This window comes from Onychomys torridus, chromosome 9 (assembly GCF_903995425.1).
Source record: "Onychomys torridus chromosome 9, mOncTor1.1, whole genome shotgun sequence".
Taxonomy (NCBI): domain Eukaryota; kingdom Metazoa; phylum Chordata; class Mammalia; order Rodentia; family Cricetidae; genus Onychomys; species Onychomys torridus.
In genome coordinates this window covers 52,671,088-52,695,850 of record NC_050451.1, presented here as the reverse complement: position 1 = coordinate 52,695,850, position 24,763 = coordinate 52,671,088, and the positions used below count along the sequence as shown (strand labels likewise).

The window sequence follows — 24,763 nt, the reverse complement described above, 5'->3', positions numbered from 1 at the left end:
TCTATAAGAATGCCTGTTCTCAGCCATGTCCATCCAGTTCCCAGCCTGGCAGCCAGTTTGCAAGTCTCACCTGACTTTTACAGTTACAACGCAATGTGATAGGCTCCCCAGAAAGGGAAGCTCATGGACCTTAGAAGAAATAGTTACAACAGGACCAAAAAACCATGTCCAAAGAGGGCTGGGTAATAACGATGGGAGTCAGGCCTGTAAGGAAAGTTCCATGGAGAAAGTCTTCAAGCTTGAAGTCCTGGGTGAGGCATCACAGAAAGGAAATGACTTAGAGGAGTCTTCATGACTTCATGTGAGTTCTCAACACAGCCATTATGACATCGATAGCCTGGCTAGCCTAAGGCATCGGAACAGCCAGAGGGCACCATTCACTCAGCCCAGCCTCCTAACCTCCAGCATACAGCACAGCAGGGGCCATGATCCTGCCCTCCATTCTGCTACTTGTTGCCCACACCCTGGGAGCAAATGTTGGTACGTGGACTCCTCTCCCTCTGGCCAGAGCTGCTGGCCCAAGCAGGGCCAGCCAGGACACCTCTCCTCGCCTCCTTTCATCTTATCAATATGTGGTGAGCATTGAGGACAAAGGAGACAGTGGACATGACCCAGGACTTAGCCAATGGGCCACCCGGAGGCCACCTACAAGAGCACAGACCCCCTACCCATTCCTCTTAGGGGCTACCTGTCTAATCTTGGAGTTTTGGCTTGGAAAATTAAAATTCTACCTCACCCAAACCAAGGAATAAGGAAGTGCCCAGAGCTTGGGCCAGGAAGTAGAAGTGACTTAATTTTTCCTCCTGTTTCTATGATAAAATTATCTGACAAAAGCAACTTAAGGGAGAAAGGGTTTATTCTGGTTCACAGCTCAAGCTTATAGTCCACCATGGGTGGAAATTGAGGTGACAGGGGCTTGGAGCGGTTGGTCATATCAACACCTACAATGAGAAATCCAAGATGGACGCATGCTGCTACCTAACCCCCATTCTCCTCTTACACAACCCAGGTTTATTATACACAACTTCGGGGGTGGGGGAAATCAGCCCAAAGCCACTCCACAGGGACACAGCTTTGACTTGGACCAGTCTGAGCTATACCCAGACTTCCTTCCAGTACTCTTCACACTGCCTCTGAGCAGCTCAAACCTGTCTGCCTAGCCTTCAGTGTGGCCTAGGGACACTCCCCGGAGGAGGGCATGGGGACACTACAGGCAGAACTGGTCTCTCCAAGTCACTCAAATGGCTCCTCCCTGTGGGAACCGCTGACATTGCCTTCAGGTTTTGTGTTCTGGCTGCTTCCACGTCGGTGTTGTGGGGGTGTTCTCAGGACCAAGGATGTAGAGAGTGGAATTATCTGCCGGTTCCATGGGGGCTTTGGTGCAAAACGGAGCTGAGAAGTCCTGAACCAACTGTGGCTTGAGGATTTTGGTCTGTGCCAAGCACTTTGAGGGGCCCTTCACACACCATTATCACATTGGATCCAAAGGCTAGCCTGGTGGGGTGGAGTCTCATGCCCATCTTAGGGATGAGAAGAGAGGAGATGAGCCAGGCTAAGTAGTGTCCCCTTGAGTCACTGGATAAGGAGATCACAAACCAACCTCTGCTGTCTGTCCAGAACCTAGGCCCTAGCCAGTTCTGTAGTTGCATCAGAGAGAGGGGCCTGAAGCAGACACTTGCCAGTCAGTCAAGCCTCTCTCTGGGGTTATCTTGATGTATTGGCTCCCTCACGTGGGCCCACATTTCTAACAAGATAAATCACGATTTTTTGAAGTTATTACATTTTAATTGTGTGTGTGTGTGTGTGTGTGTGTGTGTGTGTGTGTGTGTGTGTGTGGTGTGCCTCATATCACACATGTGGAGGTCAGAAAGCAGCTGTGGGAATCAGCTGGCTCCCTCACGTGGGCCCACATTTCTAACAAGATAAATCACGATTTTTTGAAGTTATTACATTTTAATTGTGTGTGTGGGGGGTGTGTGTGGTGTGCCTCATATCACACATGTGGAGGTCAGAGAGCAGCTGTGGGAATCAGCTGCCTCTTATACCATTTAGTTCCCCTGGGGTGGAACTCAGACCGTAAGGCTTGGCAGCAATGGCTTTACCCACCGAGCCATCTCACTGACCCCTCAAGTCTGATTCATATCCTGATCTTTTCATTCAAGTTTATATCACAAATACCTTCCCCACATCATTAGAAACTCCCATGAGCCTCATTTACATGGCTGAGAAATAGTTCAGGGCACAGATACCATGACACCAGCTTGTCTTCAGTCTGTTGCTGTTATGAAGCTCTCCCCCCACCCAGAGGGGATGTCTTCCAATACCCAGATTTTCCCCTTAAGACAGTTCTAGCACACAATCCTTCTGTCAGAGATTGAGTGTCCCGGTCATTGAGTGCCTCTCTGACAGGTGGTACGGCCCCATCCTCAAGATATAGCATTCCCCAAGACACGCATACTGCTTTCTCCACTTGGAGCTGGCATTCTGGGGTCAGTGGCAGACAAAAGCACTCTGCAATGAGCTGATGTCCACTGTGACGCAATGGAGACAGCTAAGACAGCATAGACAACAAGGAATGGCCAGGGCACAGGGTCATGTTGGAGGAAGCGTCACTGCAGACGTGATTCTTGTGGGGAAGCCTAAAGAGAGCAAGCAGGCCACCAAGGAGGCACAGAGCACTGAGGAGCAGCTGGCCTAGCTTTAGATTTTGGTCAGGCCACTGACTAGGCTGTGTGCTTGTAGATGATTTACTTAACCTTTGTCTGAGGCAGCATTACTTCAGTGTGATCATGAAAATGAATGTCAGTTCATCTTTCTTCAGCGCCTCTAACAGGGCCAGGTCCAAGGGTGAGCACCGTGAGTGTGTTTGGTGAACAAAAAGGATATCAAGGTCAAAAGCCTGGAAGAAGACATGTATGTGTTACAGACAGCTTAAAGCTCTTGATATACACTGCCAAGTCTCCGCTTTCTTTCACAGCCCAGCAGCTGCAGCCTCTGTCCCCAGCTGCCGAGCTGCACAACAGTTCTACATGGACCAGATGACAATATTAAAGGCTTCTAGTGGCTTGAGGCACTTTTCATGACTCCTTGCGGGTCTTGTGCACCTCTTTCTTACCCAGGGCTCCTGACACATGAGCACAGGCTAGGTGGTTCAAGTCCCACCAATTTCTTCTCAGTGGTCTGTAGGGTAGAAGTGCAATGTGGGGACCCCAGGATGAAGGCAAGGGTGGGTAGGACCATGCCCTGTGTGAGAACTGGGGGAGAATTGCCACTGTCCATGTTCTGACGTTGAGCGGCTGGTCTTTGCTTCCTTCCTCGGAGTCAGCGCTGTAGTATCTCTCTTTGTCTTGACTCTCCCTTCTGTGTGTGTGTGTGTGTGTGTGTGTGTGTGTGTGTGTGTGTGTGTGTGTTTGCCTGCTGGGGGCAGTGCACATATGTATGCACGTGTGTGTGTCAAGGTCAAAGGACAAACTCAATGTTCCTCAGGTACTGTCCACCTTGTCTTTTGTGACCGGGTGCCATCATTGGCCTAGAATTCACCTAGTAGGTGGGGCTGGCTGAAGCCCCAGGGTTATGCCTGTCTTTGCCTCCCCAGCACTGATACTACAACCATGCTACCACACCTGGGTCTTTTCACATGGACTCTGGGGGCTCCAACTCAGGACCTTGTGCTTGAATGGTGAGAGCTTTGCCAACTGAGCCACCTCCCCACCCCCGCCTCTGTTCTCTTCAGGGCCTTTGTGACGACAAGACCATGCCACCAGCCATTTGATGATCAGCAGATTAATTTCATCCCACAGATCTCTGTTGCTTTGTAAGGGGAGAGATTTGCCAGTCCTGTGCCACAGTTACTAGACCCAGTGTGTACCTCTGGTGGTCCCACTCTGCCTGCCACATGGGAGTTGGCTTTTGAAAGAATCTTCTTCCAGGTTCACTGGTTAGAAATAGGCTGAGCACCTGGTAAAGCTGCCATCCTGAGCACCTGTACAGGATATAGACAGAGCCAACACCTTCACCCCACAGCCAGAGCCATGGGCTCCTTCCTGTCACAACGGGGAAGCCTTGGTGTCCTGGCCTCAGAACACCCCCAGGGATTTCTCTCCCCAAGCTAGACCCAGCCTGTCCAGGTTGACTGACAATCTGTTTTTCCCTTTGGTTTTGCACCCCTGCAGAATGTGGCGTGAGACCCGTGTATGACAGCAGAACCCGACACTCCAGGATCATAGGAGGGCAGGAGGCTGAGGTGGGTGAGTTTCCGTGGCAGGTGAGCATTCAAGAAACGACACATCATTTATGTGGTGGCTCCATTATCAGCGAGTGGTGGATCCTCACCGTGGCTCACTGCTTTTATTCTGAGATTTCGTAAGTATTGAGGGCTGAAGTTATCGGAGGTGGGGGTGGCGTGTACTCAGCTACACACAGGCTGTGAGAGGGATCCTAATGAAATTGCCCCCTAGACAGACAAAAGTGACTCTTCTCCTCCCCTCCAGTCTGGAGACTGATGCAGCTGACCGGAGACAGTGCCTGAGGTCACCCCTGAGGAACACCTGCAGCTGACAGGGCCAGAGGGCTTAGCCCCATACCTCTCCTAAGACATTCAAGTGCTCCTAGGGAGAAGTTCTAACTCTTCACATCTAGCTTTCCTGGCTGTCTGTTGCCCCTCTTCTTGGTTCTTACAGAGATTGATTTGTCCTAGGCCATCAGTGGCACCTACCATTGACTGACAGTTACCCATGCACCAAGGTCTTTGCTAGGACGTTTCTTATATACTAATTTATTTGGCTCCACAATGACTTTTGGAAGGAGGTCAAAGAGATCATTATTTTTCAGATAGGGAATCCGAGGTCTGATGACTGCATAACTTGCCCAAGTGTATCCCAGTAGACAAAGGCAGGAAAGAAATTCTGGAGTTTGCCTTTGCCTCCTTTAGAAAGTTCAGGACACTACGGGAAGAGAAGGCAGCCTGTAATCCCAGCTACTGGAAACCTGAGGCAAGAGGAACACTCATTTGAGGCCAGCTGGGGCAACTAAGGCCTTGTCTCAAAATAAAAAAAAATAAGATATAGAATGGGATGTAACATGGCTCAGTGGTAGGGTGTTTGCCAAACATGGTTGATGTCATGGGTTCTGTCTCCAGACCCACCCAAACCAAGAATGCTGTGGCTCCTTCTCTTGCAGGAGACTTGGAGACCGGTTAAGATCGTTAAGAAGCCCCTGGCCATCTTTCCTGACTGTTGCTATGTTTTGGAAGTTCTTTCTGTGTGTCCAGTGGAAACTCCCTGGCCCTCATTTCTAAATGGTTGGGGAATCTAATGACATGAACAGGGACTGCTGCTGTGTGTACCACTACCTTGCCTCTCTGATAGCTGGTTTTCTCTATGTCAATCAGTCCTTTGTGGGTGTTTTGGGGTTACTATTGCCATGATGAAACACCACAACCAAAGGCAACTTGGGGAGGAAAGGTTTATTTGGCTTACACTTCCACATCACAGTCCATCACTGATGGAAGTCAGGACAGGTTCTCAAACAGGCCAGGAACCTGGAGGCAGGAGCTGATACAGAGGCCATGACTTGCTCTCAATAGCTTGCTCAGCCTGCTTCCTTATAGAACCTAGGATCACCAGCCCAGAGATGACACTGCCCATGATGGACTTGTCCCTCCTCTATCAATAATTAAGAAGACGCCCTACAGGCTCACCTACAACCTGATCTCACAGAGGCATTTTCTCAATTGAGGTTCCTGCCTCTGGATAGCTTTCACTTGTGTGTCTAGTTGACATAAAACAAGCCACTGAAGGGGCTGGGGGATCTTCAGAGAGCCCAGAGCTGAACTCTGTTCTGCTCTGTTCAACACTGGTATCTCATTCAGGTCTGGAAACCCCAAGGTCACAAGTCTACTCCCTCCGTTTGTATTTGAGTGTGCCATGTCACCCACGGGTTCGTGGTGTTCGAACACCTGGTCTCCATGTTGTAGTGCTGTATTGGGAGGATGTGGAACCTTTAGGAGGTTGGACCTAAATAAAAGAAGTAGGCCACTGGGTGGGGGACCTTGATAACCCAGGCCACTTCCAGCCACAGTCTCCATCTGCTTCCGTTTCATACAAATATGGGCATGTAGCCTCACTCTCCTGTGCCCTGCCTTCTCTGCCATGATGAACTAGATCTTAAACTGGGCCCGAATGAGCTTCTCTTCACATAGTTCCTTGTCAAATATTTGGTCATAACAGGGAAAGGAGATGCCGTGTTCTTTCTATACTCTTCAAATCTTTAAACCCTCTGAGCAATGGCCCCATTAGGACAAGCCCTAAAAGGCCTCTAGAACTATGGTGGGTTTAGAGTTTTAGACCCATTGACTTCTTTGTTCACTCCAGCTTCCCTTCTCCCTTCCTTCCCTCCGGTTCTATGCCACCAGCCCAGAAGGACTGACAGTCATAGTGGGAACCAATGACTTAACTACCTCACCCACGGAACTACAGGTCACCAGCATAATTCGCCACAAAAACTTTCAAAGATACAACATGGACAATGATATTGCCTTGTTGCTGCTGGCCACGCCCATCAAATTCAATGATCTGACAGTGCCCATCTGCCTGCCTTTCCAACCCACCCCTTCCAGCTGGCATGAATGTTGGGTGGCAGGATGGGGCATAACCAACTTAGGTACGTGACTGCCCAGGGCCTTATGGGAACTTCGGGACCCAGGGGAGCAGTGAGGAAGGACACGGAAGAGTGAGAGGGTGGAGGGGTGGTTTTCAGTGGAGGAAATCTCCATACCGCTTAGTTTCATTTGGGTGCTAGAGAGATGCTGCAGCTGAGGTGACAACTCTGGACCAGTCCCTGGGTGTGGTCAGCCGGCACAGAGCGGGTCTTGTCTGTGTGCTTAGTGGAGTTTCAACCACCATAGCTGTCCAAAGGCCCTACTGTTCTATTTTTAGTTCTCACATGGTAATGACTCCTACCTTGTTCCTACAGGCTTCCATGATGCCCAGTTCAAGGCTAGGCTTCTAATGCTCCTGAAGCGTTGCTTAGCCACTCGAAGAAGTCAATGTTACCATTTATGACATGTTAGGCTGTTACTTAGTCAAAATAGGAAACATAGCGAGTAGGAATGCGTGAGTAAATCCCCACTTGACTGTCCCCCTAAGAAAACCCCCAAAAGATACAATGGGTAGGAGAGAGATAGGAACCACCCAGCCTAAAGCCGAAGCAAGCCTCGGGGCCCATGACGATGCCTTGTGTGAACTGAGCCTGGAACTTTACTTAGCAGAGGAAGACAGTAGAGCATGGTTGCTGGCTCTGAACGAGACTTAGAAGTGGGGAAAGAGGCAGATGGGGATCTACAAGGTTAAAGCACCCTGTGAGGGAATAGCTATGAATTTCTGTGATGAGAGTTCAGACATTCAGACAAATTCCTGCTACTGGGGGCCAAGACACTGGTTCTTGTCATCCCTTTTGTACTAATTATTTTGTGTAAGACCAAAATATCTCCCAGAAACATGTGAGAAGAAAGGGTTATTTTGGCTCAGGATTTTAGGGACCTTGGTCCATTATTTGGGGAAAGCATAGCCCTGGGGTGGTAGCATGGGACAGAGGCTGCTCACACTGCAGTAGGCCAGGGAACATAGAACAGGACAGAACGGAGAAGCAAGAATCATCTTCAAAGGCCTGCTCCTAGAGACCTACTTCTAGCAGCTAGGCCCCGCCCCATAAAGGTTCCACAGCCTCAAAAATTAGCCCCATCTGTTGAGAAACAAGGGTTCAGAACGTGGGTCTGCTCTTAGAGGCATTTCAGATTTAAACTGTGAACCTCCTAAAGATCCAGCCAGGAGCTGGAGAAATGACTCAGTGTACCTACTGAGTTACATACTGCTCATATAGGAGGTCTGAGTCCGGTTCCTAGTGCCTGTGTTGAGAGGTTCACAACTGCCTGTGACTCCAGTTCCAGGGGATCTGACGTCCTCTTCTGGCCTCTGTGGACACTCACTCATAAGCTTATGCACACACACACACACACACACACACACACACAAAGTTGAAATCTTTTCAAAAGACAATCCAGCACTGGAAAAACCTAGTAATTTGTTCACTGTGGTACAAATGTGTTTTCACCAGCCCTGTAGCAGGGATGGGAGCTGGGAGAAGAGTGCTGTGTTCACATAATAATCAACAGCGATAGGAGTTTCAGGGAAAGGCCCACAAATATGTTTCCTGGGGATGTCAAATCCTGGAGCTTGGTGGAATTGGTCCAGAAGAGAACTAAGGTTCTAAATGGGAGGAACATTTGCACAAGGCGGGGCTGATTAGAAAAGCTTCAGTGATGATAAAGTTCAAGTACGGGTTATCTGAAGGCTGTGGGTACTGAGTCTATAAGGAGCATGAAGGAGAGGGGTTTGGGCTGGTACAGGAGGGTCTAAGGCTGTCTCCAAGCCAAATCAGCTTCATTATCTGCATAGAGACCGCCCCACCCCCACCTGATGGCTTGTCCAATGTGCTTTCTCTCTCTGCCAGTCAATAAATCATCTTCAAAAACTGACCTGATGAAGGCACCGATGCGTATTACAGACTGGAAGGAATGCACAAAGATATTTACGAAGCTGACCACAAACATGCTGTGTGCTGCATATGACAATGAGAGCTATGATGCCTGCCAGGTAATGAGGGGAAGCAGCCCTTGCTTAACCAGTAGCCTGTAGGTGCTTCCCTTGCAAGAGTGTCTCCCCTCCCCTGGGAATAGATTCAGAATCTAGAGTCTGGAAAGGGCTCAGTAAAGCAAGCTTGAGGACCCTAGTTTGGTCTCCTAAACCCATGTTAAAAAAACAAAACAAAACCAAAAAAGTCAGGCATAGTGGCATACGCTTGTATTCTCAGCACAGAGAAGGTAAGAGGCTCCCTGGGTCTCTCAGGCCAGCCAGCCAAACAGGCTAGTCCAGGCTAGTGAGAGAACTATCTCAAAACAAAACAAAACGAGAAACAAAAACAAAACAAGCAAAACAAACAAACTGAAACCAAAACAAAAAGACCAATAGTAGTTAGTGGACACAATGTCTGAGAAACTGGAGGGGAAGTTGTTCTCTGGCCTCTGCCCACGCACCTGAACCTATGTGTATGCTCAGGAGTGTTTATATGCATGCACATGTGCGTGTGTACACACACACACACACACACACACACACACACACACACACACACACACACACAGAGAGAGAGAGAGAGAGAGAGAGAGAGAGAGAGGGAGAGAGAGACTGAAAAGCACATAGGCATGGGGGCCTTGAGCCATGGAACCAAGGCAGGAATTCTGAGTCTTTGGGTAAAGGCTGTACCCACAGTAGCCCTGGCACTGTTGGGGTGGGTCACCCTAGAGGGTTAGCATGCAACAAGTCCACAGACAGCTTCAGGTCTTCAAGGTCACTAAAGCCCACAGGATTCCACCGGTTTTCCACCTATCTCTGACTCTCTGGCACTGGGATCACAAACTTTTGTCACCACTCCTGGCCTTTATAATGTGGGGTGTAACATACAAGGCCAGCAGTGTGCAGTATCAAAGAGAGAGGGCTTGAGGAGAAAACTCCAGAGAGGGTACAGAAGGCAGGCTGTGGGTGAGAGATTTGTCCCGACCGCAGGCCAGGTGGGACACAGGAAAACTTACAGCTACAAATGGTGCCCTCTACTACATTTGACGCCCAATGTGGGACTCAAACCCACAACCCTGAGAGTCTCATGCTCTATCAACTGAGCTGGCCTTGTTTGTTGTACCCCATGACTCTACAAACCCCTCGTCAGCAGCACATTTCTCCCATAGGGCCAGGATGGGGTGGTCACCTTGGTCAGTGGTAACCAAATTTATTTGACAAATTTATTTAAACAGACCAGGTCAATAGATCTCTTCCCATGAATGAGCTGTACCTGGCCTCAATGGACAGTTAAAAATGGACTCACTATGGAGCTGTGTTCTCTGTCCACAGGGTGACAGTGGGGGACCACTTGTCTGCAACACAGAGCCTGGCAATAAGTGGTATCAGGTGGGCATCATCAGCTGGGGCAAGAGCTGTGGAGAAAAAGGCATTCCAGGAATATACACCGTGTTGTCAAACTATACCCTGTGGATTGAGAAAATAGCCCAGATAGAGGGGAAGCCCCTGGAGGTTAAGCATTTGAGGGGCTCTGGCAAGAAGAAAACCAGAGGTCGCAGCCATTCCTCCAAATGCCAAGCACCGGGCTACCTCAAAAGCTGGCTCCTGTCCTGCCTTCTGTTCTGTGTGCTACTCAGAGCCTTGTCCAACTGGGAATAAAGCGATGCCATCCCTAACCCCCAGCATGCACGTGAGAATATGCTTTGGGGCTGGCTACAAATCTGAGCCAACATCATGGAGCTTGGGGTGAGGGCAGCAAGAAGAGGACCCCCAAAGACAGGCTGGAGCCCTGGTTCAGGGACTGAACGTAGATGCAGCCAGATGGGATGTACTGGGGACAGCTCACTCTGGTGAACCTGGTTGTCCCCTTTGGTCACCTGTCAGGTTCAAGGCAGTTTCTGGTGGGAGGGGCCTTCTCTAGCTAGTGATTCCTTTGATCCCTCCTACCTGAAGTCCCTTCCTACCCATCACCTTCAGAGGCTGGAGAAATGGTTCAGTGGTTAAGGGTGCTTGCTGCTCTTGCAGAGGACGCAGGTCCAGTTCCTGGTCTTCACCTGGCTGCTCCTAACCACCCGTAACTCCAGTTCCAGGGGATCAAATCCCCGCTTCTCACCTCTCTATGCTCCTGCACACTGAGGTGTGCCATCCATACCCTCAGGCATGCACACACAGACTTTTTTTAAAAGTCAAACTAAAGGGGATGTAGAAATGCCTCTAGAATAGAAACCACCTGATCTGTTTGTTTGTGAAATGGGAAAATAAGTCACAGAGAGGTAAGGTGACTTGATGGAGTTCACATGGCTTTTACATCTTGTTGTTGGCTTTAATCCCAATCTGTTGTTTATCTGGTTAAGAAACGGGTCTGGGATTGGGAAGACACTCATCTAAATGAGCAGAGACAAGTTGGGGCGTGTGACAGTCACTGGGCTTCCCACAAGCTTGTTAGGCTTTTGAAGAGACCCTCCTGCCACTCATGGGGATATGCCCAGGCATAGGCAGACAATCCTCACATTAGGATTTTGCTGGTGCATCAGCAGAAATAACCCTGTACCACGGGGACCTTTGCACCTGTGTGCCTCTCTGCCTGCAGAGGACTCCAGAGCACCTTGGGGTTTCTACCCTCCTGGCCACTGATCCCAGGGACATATTCTGGACTGGCAGATCTCAGGTTCTCCAAAGAGTGAACAGGTGAGTGGGGAAAGAAGGTAGCGTGTGCAGAAAGATAGCATGTGCCTGATTGGGTGTGGGGCAAATCAATCATCCCGTGATGGTCCTTTTAGAAAAGTCTTACCCTCCCTCCAGTACCTCACAACCTGACTGTGTTTGGGGATGGTGCTGTAATGGTTAATATTGCTTGTCAACCTGACAAGCTCATGTAACCCAGGAGACAGACCTCTGAACAGGTCGGTGGGGGAGTTTTCACATTATGCCAGCTGAGGTGGGAAGACCCATCCTGAATGTGAGTGCTGGAGTCCTGTCTCAGTGAAAAGGAGAGTGAGCTGAGCACCAGCATCCATGGCTATCTGCTTCCTCACTGCCCCTCCTGCCACTATGCCTGTCCTGCTGTGACGACTGTGCCCTTAAAGTCGGAGCCATAATAAACCCTTCCAACGTCGCTTTCTGTCAGATATTCTGTTCTAGCACAGGGGTCTTCAAAAATGTCCTTAAGGTGAAATGAGGTCACGAAAGAGACTGGGTCCAGGGTGGCTCATGTCCGTACAGAGGAAATCTGGACACAGACAGGGCCAGGGGCATGACTGTGAAATCTCAGACTCCCAGAAGTGAATTTGCAGCTGAAGCCCCAACGTGAGAGTGTGGGGTGCATTATGACCCTCCCCAGTGTCACCCCTCAGCCCTGGCTGCCCAGCTGACTACAGCAGCGAAGGGACGATGCTGAGAGCTGATGATTCTCTAGACTGTAGGCTCACCGCACAGTTCCCTCCGCCCACACTGCACTGTCACCATCTCCAAAACATGTCTGTGTGAAGGTCTCCTGACCTCTCAGGTGCCCACGAAAGAAAGCATGGGACAGCTGCTCAGCGTGAAGCCAGAAAGATGCCCCAGAGCGTCCACTCAGGAGCTGATCTTTTTAGTCTCCTACTTCATTTTAGTCTCTTATTTTACTGAGTCCCCAAATCCCAAAACATGAAATGCACAAGCCCAGCTCCTAACCTGCCATACAATGGCAGAGGAGATCAAGTGTGGTTTTGTGTATGTATGTCTAGACATAAATATGCACACACACACACACACACACACACACACACACACACACACACACATATATATATATATATATATATATATATATATATATATATATATACATATGGTATAGAATATTAACGATGGTAGCCTTCTAGTGTTTGCCATGAATTATTATTGGGCTTCTGTTTTAGTAAGGCAGGAACAGAGTTATACACAGGAAAACTGCCTACAAGATGGCATAGGCTACCTGCAGTTACACCAAACAGTAAGCGTCTAGAGAAAGCATATTTGATGGTCTTGAGTCAGTCATCAAACCTGGATGAAGCAGGGAGCAGAATGCCTGCCCACCGTGCTTCTAGGGGAACAGACACAGCACAAAAATGTCACTGCCTATGACAGAAACAGAGCAGGAGAGGGGGAAGGCTGGGCCTGGGGAGAACAGCTCCTTGGTAGATTCTTAGAGAGAGCTCACAAAGAGGGGAGCTTGGGGGAAGTTAAGGGTAGTCTGTGAGGACTCAGCCAACAAGCTTCTGAGACTGGCCTGGTGGAGCTGTCATTCCCAAATGAGGCCACGAGATGGCAGAGTGGTTCAAGACAGGCTGTCTTCTCAGGCCTACTCAGGGAAGAACTTTGGTTCCTCCCAAAGAAGAGAACTTGAACAGGCCTCTGAGTGACAGGACACCTAAGGGGTGACAGACACAGCCCTGAAGGGAGAGAGTAGTGAGGAGGTCCTATGCTGTGCCTGGCAACTGCTGGGAGCATTGTAATAGCCTCCGTCCAACCCCACAAGCCAGCTCAGCTGGTGTCATCCAGGGGTGCTGCACCTGGAGGCAGAAGCCTTGGGTTGATGGGACCAGGCCCAGCAAGCTCCCAGCTTTTTCACCTCTGGGTTGACCACAATGTCCTTAACCTCAAGCCTGTGTCCATTTGAAATGTGTCTCAGATCAGTAAAGAAAAGAAACCTAGCATGCTAGATCCAGGAAAGAGCAGGAGCATGGTGGCCAGAAGCTCATTCTCAGCAAGTCTGTGAGCTGCAGACTCCTTTCCTGCAGGATAGAGGTCAGGGCAGCCTAGCCTCAGCCTTGGGGCAGTGAGATGGAGCATCTCAGTAAGCTCCAGGCACCCCAAATCTTCAAAGGCACATGTCTCTGAGAGAAACTCTCGGGTCAGACTCACTGTAATGTCAGCGTGGAGTAGCGAACCCAAGGCCTCCACACACATGGAAGAGGCTGCTGCAGAGAGAGACACCAAAGGAAGATCTAGGATCTGAGTACAAGGTCCTGCTGTTCTACTCATCACCACTTGGTGGCAGTCACTAACTGCGGGTTTAGGTTTTTTTGTTTTGTTTTGTTTTGTAGTTGTATTGTTCATGGTTTGGGGTTTCTTGGTTTTGTTTTTAGATGGGTGTTAACTGTGTCGCTTGCTTTGGCCTTGAACTTGGCTGCTTTGGCCTTGAACTTGGCTCCTTCAACCTTTGGAAGGCTGAAACACTATGTCCTAGCTAACTGCTGTTTTTCAAATGAAACAATTAATAATAATAATAATAATAATAATAATAATAATAATAATAATAGTAATTAATAGTAATTTCAAGGGTGTTCCAGGTCTTGGAACGTGTGTTGGGAATCCTGACGTAGTTTCCAGGACTCCCCCAGCCAGACCCCTTTGTTCTTTGGGCATGGCTATCCAGTCCTGCTCCCCACTGTGGAGTTAGGGTTCCCTGTGGTTTCCCCACCTACCTGCCTTCCACCTCCCTGCTTGCCTCGTGAGAACACAGGGACCTTAACCTGATGAGGATAAGGTATTGAGGTTTCTGCCACATACACTTTGTCAGAAACAGTTTTCTTTCCATGTCTGTGGAGACCACACAGAACACTTCAAAGAAGAGGGCGTGTGTGCATATGTGCATATGTGCACAGACATGTATGAAGGGAGGGAAGGCAGGAGGGAAGGGTGTGGACTCAGCTGTCCTGTCTCTGTCTGTCACATTCAGGCAATGTGTTATTAAACCACAGTCATTCCTACTAAAGAATAACTTTTCCCTCTAAGGCCCCCACAGCCAGAACAGGCCCTGCCTTCTCCCAGGGCCACCTTAAAGGCCTTGCTCTCCTCACTGTGTGGTAGTGTCTTCTTATTTCAGAGCATGCATCCAAGTTCCGGAGAGTGAGGGCTTGGAACACTGTCCTGGGAGGGCAACGGAAGGATGTCCTTTACTAGCCATCTACCCTCAACAAGTTGTAAAGGTCATGCCTCATAGCGAAGGTCAAGAGGTACAGGAAGCAGTTGGACACTCGGGCCTTCTCCCTGATCCCTTCCAGCTTGCTTGCCCTGGGAAATGGAAACCACCTTGGCTTTAAGAAGTGCTCACATGCTCTCTCTTTCCCTCTCTTTCTTGTGCAGTATTGAATCGGACTGAGAGGTAAGTGTGTTTGTTTCTATGTTAGGAAGCAGAAGACAGACAGGTGACTCTTAGTTTCTGTCTTGGGGTAACCCAGCAACAGCCAAATTTTGCATGTGTGCATGCCATGCAGTCAGAGGTATGAACTGGAGGCCACTGTGTCCTGGAAGACTAAGGATAAGCGGTCTATAACTGTGTGCTGGAGTACCGTGTCCCACAAAGGGACTTCCCCTTGCAGGCTAGGCTGCCACCTTAGTCCGGGGTATGAGCTATGAGAAACATCAGGGTTAGGAGATGGAACAGTGTCTTCTTGTCTGCACTGACCTCCACTGGTCTAGTGTTCTTGAGTATGAAGGAGAATCCTTCACCATTCCATTTTGAGTTCTGTTGTCCTCACTATGATGCCCTTGGCATGCCTTGTACTAACTAACCATTTCTCAGAACAGGACCTTTGAGAAGTCTCTGACTTTTGGTCCTCCTGCCCAAAGTGTTAGATGAATAACAGACCATCACCCTTTCAAATAATAGCTAGATAAGGCTACCAGGTATTGAGAAATGCTTCAAAAGATGTTGAGGTCCCTGAGGAGATAGCTGGATGCCTCGCCTGCCTCTGTGAGGCTTAATAGCCACACTTCCAGAGTCAGTTCCTTACATCTTGCAGGAAAGGGCAGTAGGAGCCACTGGTCATGAAGAAACTCTTGGTCTCCTTAGAGTGACACTGGGACTATTTGATATAAATTCTGACCGATGCCTGTGGGGTGGAACTCCTTGAGAGAGACATCCTATCAAACACAAAGTCAGGGATGTCAGGAGATGCTGGGGAGGACCTCCTTGTAGTCCCCCATGCACTGTGTGAAAAAGCCAAGCCTGCATTTGAGTTGGGAGGCTCAGACAACACAGGCAGACAGACCAAAGACAGACATGCTTTGAGGGAGACGGGGAAACATGCACCCAGTGAAGAAACCATGAGAAGCATGGGCAAAGGTCCAATCAGAAGTTACTGGCCGCCCCGGTTTCTTCCTGGTGTTGTGATAAAGTACTCAGGGCAGAGAGGGCTCACAGTTCCAGGTCCAGTTAATCACTGCAAGGGAGTCACAGTGGCAGGAACGTGAGGGGTCAGGGATCAGGGGTCAGAGAACCACAGATGCTTGTGTTCACGTCCCTCTTTGTCCTTTACAGTGCCACTCACACTCAGGTAGAACTTCCCATTTCAATTAGCCCAACTCAGAAGGTCCCTTAGAGGCACGCCCACAGGCCTCCCTAATCCAGGCAGTCCCTCATGGAGACTCCTTGCCCAGGTGAGTGCAGATTTTGTCAAGTTCACAAGTAACACTAACCATTACCCAAGTATTCAAGGAACAAACAACTCAATAACAAAAAGAACCTAATTTAGAAAGTGAGCAGAGTCTGAATATACATTTCTCAAAAGAAGATAAAAAAAAAAAAAAACCAGCCAATGTGTATTTGAGAAAGCTCGTCATCACCAGTCACCAGGGAAAACTAGATCAAGAGCACATGCGAGAACACCTCCGTCTATCCAGAATGATGGCCACTGGAGATGATAAGTGTTGACAAGAATGTGGAGAAAAAGAGGTCCCATGCACTGGTGATAGGAATGTGAACTAGTTTAATGGGTTTAACTGGAAACAGGTTCCTCAAAATTAATAACTAGAAGCTGGGGTTGTAGCTCTGGGTAGGATGCTTATTTAGCATGCATGAGATCCTGGGTTTAGTCCACAGCACTGAAGGAAAAAAAGACAAAAGCAGAGCTACCATGTGGCCCAGAGATCCCCAGCATAGTGGCTGAGTTGCAGCTGGCATCAGAAAGCAAACCTTGTGTTCCCCTTGCCAAGCTGTACAGACCATCTCCACCCCAGCTTCCCAGCAGAATCTTGGGAAGGTTTTGATTGTATGTTCAGGCCAACTCTGAACGACACAGAGGGGAGTGGCTTTGCCGCAGTCTCCGGCAACCTGCATGGTCCACACCGCCTTCATGAAAGCACAGCTTGTCAGGGGTTCAGCAGAACAGTGTGTATCCCTAGAACACAGAGAACAGAAACTGTGAGGAATGACTGACCCATCCTCCAGTCTCCCAGGAAGGCCTCTCTGGATCAAATGTGGGAAACCATCCTGCTCCACTCAGAGCAGAGATGCAACACCTAAGGCCACTTCACCATGGCACCTGGACTTTGCTCTGCAGCAACTTGCTGTCACACTCACAGGCTCCTTTTGCTCTGGTGGTGTGTCTGGTGTTTCCAGTCACTCAGAGCTGGTAGCTTTGGCTTATGCTTTTCTGTCTTCATCTGGCTTCAACAGTGACTGGCTATGCTAGGCCTTGGCCTGTCATGTGTATGATGCCAAGAGCTGATGCAATGGTAGGGAAGAACCCGGAATATTGTGCTTGGAGTTTTGGGGATGCAGAAGCACACATGCACTTGTGTGTGTGTGTGTGTGTGTGTGTGTGTGTGTGTGTGTGTGTGTGTAAGCCAGAGGACAACCTCTGGAGATGTTTCTCGGGTGCTTCCCACCTTGTTTTTTGAGACAGGGTCTCCTCATTGGCCTGTAGCTTGAGATCAGGTCAGGCCGTCTGGCCAATAAACCATCTCTACCTCTTAGTTTTGAGATTACAAGCATATACTACCATGCCTGGATTCTTACATGGATTCTAGGGACTGAATTTAGGTCCTCACATTGGTGGGGCAAGCATTTGATCTACTGAGCCATCTCCCCAGTTTGGGGCTATTACAGATAAGGCCATGAGTACTCACAAACAGGTTTTAACATGAGCTAGAACTTTTCATTCTCGGATACAGGTGTCTGAGATCTGATACTGGGCTGTGTGGCAGTTTCACGTTCTGATTTAGAAGACACTTTCCAAACCATTCTAAGATTGACTGCCTAGCCCTGGGTCTTAAGCTCCTGTTTAACTTCTGTGCATATTAGCGATGCAGAACACGGTTCTCAAAGTCAATGGAGGCATTCCCAGGGCTGAAGGACTTGGAGATTCCTGCCGAGGCTTGGCCAGTCTTGGCCAGTCAGAGCAGAGGGCTTTAGTGTGGGATGGAATGGGCTTCATTTGCAAGACGGATTCTTGGGAAGTCTGAGTCTTTCCCAGTTGCTGAAGCAGGCACCGCCCCCCCCCCCCACTTCACTTTGGTGCTTAGATGTGGTCTCATCAGCAGTGCCTTCTTGGGGCTTCATTGATGTTCAGAAGCCATTGTACCACATCTGGCATCTGTTCTGGTCATGGATCAGGAGTGTGGAGGACAGTGTCTGCACTTCGGACATCAGTAGGGCTTCCTTGGACTCGTTTCCTGAAGTGCAGGGGACGAGCTGGAGTCCCACCAGCACCTTCCATGTTGGATTTGCTCATTCGGGGCTTGCTTGGGACACCTTCCACAGGGTTGTAGGCACCCCTGCACCTGCAGCCGCAGACCCCAGCATGCAATGCTCTGTCTCCCGAACATTCCCTCATGGGGAACTCAAAGTCTTTCCTAAACCCCACCACCCTGCCCTGCCTGGTCCCTCTCTGATGGTCGCAACCCCTCAGACTCTCGGACCAGGGAAGTCGGGGGTGGGGGGTGTCACTTGCTGAACAACAAATTTTTTTTGAAAGGGGAAACCGAAGTCGGTGAGCAGGAGAAGAAATCCCCTGCCCTCCCCAGAGCGTACAAAGGAGGCGGTGGGAGAGGAAAGTCCCAGCTAGAGGAGCTGAGGGTCCCCTCATTGTTCTCCCCAGGTTGTGATGACAATCCCAGACTCAGGTCACAGCCCCCTTCCATGCATCCCCACCCCCTCCACTTTCCCACCTTAGGCCCCTGAGAAAGATGCCTTGCGGCAGATGTCCCTGGGCTCAGAAACGGTTCCCACAGGGGGAGGAAGTGTGGGCTCACAAAGGACTGGCCTTTCCCTGAGGAAGCAAGTGGCAGTGGGTGTGCAGGGATTGACTGCCCAAGGATGAGGGACAGGGGAGGCTGGGACCCAGGGGACAGCCCTGGAGAGGAGCTGGCTGTCAGGAGGGAAGCAGGCATTGTGAGTATTTGTTTACGAGGGACAGGGGGCCTGACCTTGCCCGTTTGTCAACAGGCTGGAGGTTCCCTCCTCCACCACGGTCCTGGGTCCTGTATTGTTGTGGAGCTGGCCCATTCATAATTTTATTTGGGGGTGGATGGGTTTTGGCTTCTAGCCCTGCCCCCAACTGGCTCACTTTCAACATTGTAACCCGGATAAAAGGCAAGATATCCTTCCCCTTTCGAGCCAGCTTCCTATCCGGCCTGTTAACCCTTGGAAGGACAGGAGGGGAAACAGGGGCTCCCTCCACAGAGCCCCTTCTTTCCGGAATTGACTGCGGACGGTAGAACCAGGTTCTAGGAGGGTCCGGGAGAGAAGCCTTTGGGCACTGTGGATGTAGACACTGAAAGGCAGACCGCTGAGACTCAGTGAAATGCAGGTAGAAAGCGTTTGGGACAGTGCTCAGAGTCCTGGCGCCCAGAAACCCCCAGATCATATACAGGCTTCCAGAGGAGTGGAGACCATTGAAAGGGTGCAGGGGCTGCTAGTATGGGAAGTCTGGAAGTTACCTGGAAAGCAGAGCAGATCAGTAGGTATGCAGGTCAGGCCTAGAGAAAGATGAGGAACTGGCATGGGGGCTCCGGTTCCTCTGGGGCCAATTGTTCTTTGAAACTATAAGACGGGACTAAAAGTAGGGAGATGCTGCTGGGAAGCTTAGTTACACATCACCAAGGATGCTCCCCAATGTCAGAGGCAGATGTGTACTCCCAGGGGAGCAGTGAACTCCCAATAACTGGAGGTATCTTGGGGACCAGGCATTGTAGGCCAGGGTGCTGAGGTTTACCCTGAGGGACATTCAGGCTGCCTAGAGAACCCAGAATGGACCCCAACAGGGAGCCTGGGAGCACCCCTGAAGCAGCCCCATCCCATGAGCTCATCATTCACCCCGAGGCCAGCTGCTGTCCTGGAGCCTCTGAACAAGCCTCAGGTAAAGCGAGATCTTTCCCATGGAGGCTCCGGGCTCAGAGGGCTGGCCAGCTCTGCTCCCTCTCTCTCTTCCTTCGTATCCGTGCATACTCAGAACCAGGTTTTCCCTCAGCTGGCCCCTTACATCTCCTACTCCTCTCCCGGCACCCCTAGATTTAGTTCAGAAAATCCAAAAGCTGGGCGAGGATCCTGACCCTTCCTAATCGCAACCCCTGCCCATCCCACTCCCCACCCACCCCACCCCACCCCGCTCCAAAACCATTTTCTGCTCCTAGAGGTGTCCGCCTGAGTCTAGCCGGTTAACATCATAGCTCACCTGCCCCTAGAGCCACCTCCTGTAGGTCACAAGGTTCCCAGGGGCTCAGGCCACCCCACCTCACAGCAGCCACCATCCCCTTCACTCCATTCAGAATAGAAGTGAGCCGAAGGCAAAGCCTGACATGCTGGCACCTTTTTCGGTGTAGAGAGGTACCACCATTGCTAGGTGTAGGGAGGGCGATGCCCCTGCCTCCTTTAGGAAGGTCACAAGCTCAAAGCACACACCTACCTCCACACTGAGAAACCTCTGCAGTCCCACTTCTTCTTGTGGCACACCCTGAGCCATCGATACATGTCGGGGGTAGGGGGCGCTGTCACATCAGGCCGCCATGATACATTCCACTACAAGACTCCAGGCCTGAACCAGAATCATGTTTGCCCAGGCTCCTGGTCCTGAATGGGGTGGAAATCTATGCTGAGGTGGGATGTTCGAGCTGAGACACCGTCAGGACTGTTCCTTTGGTGGCCCTCTCCTTGCATGGGGCTGGCAGTCTTCTCCCTGTTCCCCATATGTTGTCCCTCTGTCCATGTGTCCCACTTTCCTTTCCCTACGGGGACACTGGCCAGATTGTGTTGGGGACTCATCCTAATGACCTCATTTGTCCTCGACATCTCCTTAAAGACCCTGGGATTCAGGATTAGAATGATGACGTGTGGCTGGTAGGGCCCTATTAGTCCACAGCAGAGGACTGGCGTGCACTAGGGTCTTCTCTAGAAGCTCTGGTTCTATGACTAGCAAAATGACGTGAGAATAGAGGAATGGCCACAAGAAGGACAGCGGAAGGGGCAGCAGCTGAGAGGTAAAGCCTAGGGGGTCCTGGAACCCACTAGAGGAGCAGCTGTACCCTGGATGGTTCTTCGGTCACTGTAACTCAACATTTGGGATAGTCCCAAGCCCACCAGTGGCCATCCATGGACTTATAGTCTCAGTCCAGCTTGAGCCAAAGGGTAGTGGCGTTTGTGATATCACCTGAAAGAAGCTGGGTCCTCTTTGTGGGTAGATGGTGCCTTGGGAGGGAAGACCAGCTGGAACAAGGCAGGGTAACACAATGGGATCAGGCTGTTTGAAGGACTGGAGTGCTCTCAGACCTTCACAAAGGCCAAGCACAGCCTTCTTAGGGATCCTTGCCACATGTGCACGTGTGTGAACATGTACGTGTGTGCACATATGAGTAGATACTTGCTAAGTATTTTCGTGTGTCTGGGTGTGTGCATGGACACACAGACCTGTATTGCACACACCTGCATCTGCATGTATGTTGGGAGTGTTTGCTTGTGCCTGGTGTGTGTAAGTGGATATGTGTGCATATACACATATGTCTTCATGCATGCTAGATGTATTTGCATGTGTGTGTGCACATGGGCACGTGTATTTTGTACACATATGTGTTTGTATGCATGCTGGGTGCGTTTGCAAGTGACTGGGAGTGTATGTGTGTGGACGTGCATGTATGTGTACACATGAATCTGCATGCACACTGCGGGGGGCATTGTATGGATCTAAGTATGTACACTGCAGCTGACTACATGCTGGGTGAGGTAAAGAAGGGGCCTGCACTTGGTGAGATAGCACAGCTTGGACTTAGGCCTTAAGCTCATTGCAATGCATAGCCCTGGCACATCAGGCACCATGCTCCCAGGGACCTATCCTTCTTCCAGGGCTTCTGTAGGCTCAGGTTTGGGCTGCTTGTTTTTCTCCAACAAGCTACCTGCTCTATGGCAGCAGAGACTATGAGAATTTGAGGGTATGAGCTATTTTTTGAGCTGGGGCGAAACATCATTCTAGGAAGCCCAGGCACCCAGTGCTAAGACACACGCCAGGCCCTCCATACCATCCCCACAGTGGCTCTGAGCAGGTTAGCATTGCACCTACTGCGCAGCTTGGCTGGAGGAGAGACTGGGAGCTTGGCTCAGTCGCTTTGCAGTTGTGTGACTCTGGACAGAGTGAACGTCTCTGGACTCCAGTGTCCTCAGATGTAGAATGGGGATGTAAATATCTTTAAGTGCTCTCATGGTGTTTGCTGAGATAAAGTAATGAAGCAAGAAAAAAAGGCTCACCATGGGTGTGCAGGCCCCTTCTATCCTTCCTGCTTACAGAAAAAAAATGGCCCCAGAACGAGAGAGAGAGACAGGCAGAGAGGCAGGGACAGACAGACAGATGGACACAGGGGGGTGGACAGAGACAGAAACAGAGAGACACAGACAAAGACACACAGAGGAAGAGAGGAGGGAAAGAGAGAGACAGAGACACAGAGACAGATGGGCACCCATGGGGGTTGGGGGAGGGGAAGGGTGACAAGGAACATAGTTTCTCACTTCCCCTCAGCTTGTCCTCAACCCAGACCTTTGTTCAGATGTGTCTCCCCCGACTGACTTAACTGGGACCCATTGAGGTCAGAGGTGTGCTGCTGGTGGTGGGGATTACCATAGTTTTCCTTTCATGTCCAATGACTCAAAACCAGCAAAAGTCCAGATTAGAACCGAGACGATAGGGTGGCCTATCTTTTGAAACCTATAGGAGTTGAGGATCTATGGCTTACAGAGCCTCCCCTTCCCACAGGCATGCTGATAGCAGCTGAGGGGAGTTGGGCAGATCTCCACTCCCCCTCAGTCCCTCACACACTTTCCCAGGTACTCACTGAGGACAGCCCAAGGAACACAGCAGAAACAGCCCTGTTCTCAGCCCAGGGACCTGGCCCTCAGCTCCAAGCGACTAAGACGAGACAAACAGTAAGAAGTACTAAGTTCCATCACTTCCTGTGCTTGTCACTAATTCCCAAGTGAGGGACAACACAGAAGCCCAACAGCCAGGGACCCCATGGCTTCCTAAAGCCCTTCCTCAATCTTGGGCTTGGAATTAGAAGTTAACCAAGTCATGATCTAGACTCAGCTACTGGCAAGGAGAGCCCATCACCAACTTCAGAGCTATGGTCACCCAAAGACAAAGCCATGGCTTTGGCTTGTGAAGCTGTTTCCATGTTTTGGATAAAGCATGCCAGAAGAAGAAGAAGAAGAAGAAGAAGAAGAAGAAGAAGAAGAAGAAGAAGAAGAAGAAGAAGAAGAAGAAGAAGAAGAAGAACTCTCATGGGTGAACTTTAGGCAGGTTCCCCCAGCACCCTGTTCCTGGGCTCATCCTTAACTTCCAGATCTGTCCTTGAGGAATTCAGTTTTGCTCCAGAGTCTGGGCAGGTCAGCTCATAGGCAATCACACTCCTGTTGATGTCTATCCACTCCCCATAGACAAATTCCTCACCCTACCACTCTGGCCCACCATCTGCAATAGTGCCCTTACAATGGTCTACCAGAAGGTCCCATCTCCTAAACCCCTCTCTGCAATGGCAGACATGCCCACCCTGTGCTTACTCTTGAGTTAAACATCTTTCTTTCTTGTTATTCCAAAGTTGGTACCCATTGGGAGGGTCCTCAGCAATCCCTCTTACCATTCTGACATGTCAGAACATACTCTTTAATAGATGATGAGAAGAAGTAAAAATGATTATCTGCTGTTTGTGCCATGACACACAGATGTTCACTCATATGTGTTATGATCTGCCAGCTGGTTGGCAGAGCAATTATGAAAGTTATCACCAAGCCTGGGAAATGGAAGATGGAGGCTGCCAGAGCGCCCCCTTCAGGAGAAGAATCTGGGTCATGGACGGAAGCCTCAGCAGCTCCAGATACTGCCTATCCTCGGAGAATGGCAGACACTGTTCTGTTGATGGCTATCGATGCTGGATGCACCATCAGAGAGAGGCTGGTTGAGCATGTGCTGACCCTTACCCCTGACAGTCTCCTATGGCCAAGGTGTTCTGGCCGACAAGTCTGTGAGGCTGTATTGGCCCCTGGAGTTCTGTTGGCTTCCTGTGGAGAGAAAGCAGATGTGCTCAAGCCCTCTCCAAGTGGTAGCTTCCCTCCATGGGCCACATGGACCAAAAGATGCAACATCAGTGAATTCCCAGCGTTTGTGGGTTTGGATACCCTCTGAATCTGACGCACTTCTTCATCTGACAGCTGGAAATGGAACCATTGGGCTACAACCTCATGCCAAGTCTCCAAGTGGGAGTCAGGCCAGTGTTAGAATCTAGAGCTGGTGGTGAGAGGGGTCCCTTGTCAGCCTCGAGTCCCAGAAGTCTGCAGTGACCAGAGACAGAAAGGACTGAGCAGTTGTTTTTCACAGATATTTCTTAGGGAGGACACCTTCTACAGTTTTTATTGTCAGAGTAGGAAAAAAATAAGCTGGGGCTCAGACGGGAATGCAATTTTAAAAATAAGTCTTGGGGCCAACGTGTTTAATGCCCGCCCCGTGGGGATCTCGGGCCCATAACTCAGAAGCACAATGGCTTTTCTTGTTATGAATGAGTGTGAAGTGCCAGCAGAGGAAATAGGAAGCCCCCAATGCAGGCTGAATGGACCTGTGAACAGGGCTAATAAAAGTTGTCCTGGATTTCCGTTACCACCAGGTGTTTCCGCCAGGACTTCCATTCATTCAGTACCCAGGGATGGCTGATCCTGCCAAACCTTCCCCCCACCGACCCCAGCCCTTTGCTCTGTGCCCCCGCCCTCACCCCAGCCACAGGAGTCCTTTCATGCCTGGCAGGGTCCTGGGTCTCTGAGATGGACATGATCTGATCTCCTGTAGCTCCATATTCATAGACTTTGTCCTAGTGTACAAAGGATGGCCAGAAGTGGAGGAGGGGACAATCTGATGAGA

The 24,763-nt window shown here is 50.1% G+C and overlaps 1 protein-coding gene across 2 annotated transcripts; it reads left to right on the top strand.

The window, feature by feature from the left end:
• Nucleotides 1-425: 425 nt before the first annotated feature.
• Nucleotides 426-10,289, top strand: Prss55 (serine protease 55). 2 transcript variants are annotated; one of them, XM_036198682.1, is made up of 5 exons: nucleotides 426-480; nucleotides 4,173-4,362; nucleotides 6,413-6,660; nucleotides 8,509-8,651; nucleotides 9,963-10,289. In XM_036198682.1, exons 1-5 carry the CDS (start codon nucleotides 426-428, stop codon nucleotides 10,287-10,289), a joined length of 963 nt encoding a protein of 320 aa, XP_036054575.1. The 2 variants fall into 2 exon arrangements, with proteins under 2 accessions (XP_036054575.1, XP_036054576.1); XM_036198683.1 differs by having other exon boundaries at nucleotides 475-515; nucleotides 4,162-4,362.
• The last annotated feature ends 14,474 nt before the right edge of the window (nucleotides 10,290-24,763 follow it).

Excerpts from the sequence above, each read along its gene's own strand:
- Prss55 (XM_036198682.1), top strand. The coding sequence starts at position 426 with ATGATCCTGCCCTCCATTCTGCTACTTGTTGCCCACACCCTGGGAGCA. Across the intron at positions 481-4,172 it reads CACCCTGGGAGCAAATGTTG|AATGTGGCGTGAGACCCGTG; the intron begins GTACGTGGACTC and ends GCACCCCTGCAG. Across the intron at positions 6,661-8,508 it reads ATGGGGCATAACCAACTTAG|TCAATAAATCATCTTCAAAA; the intron begins GTACGTGACTGC and ends TCTCTCTGCCAG.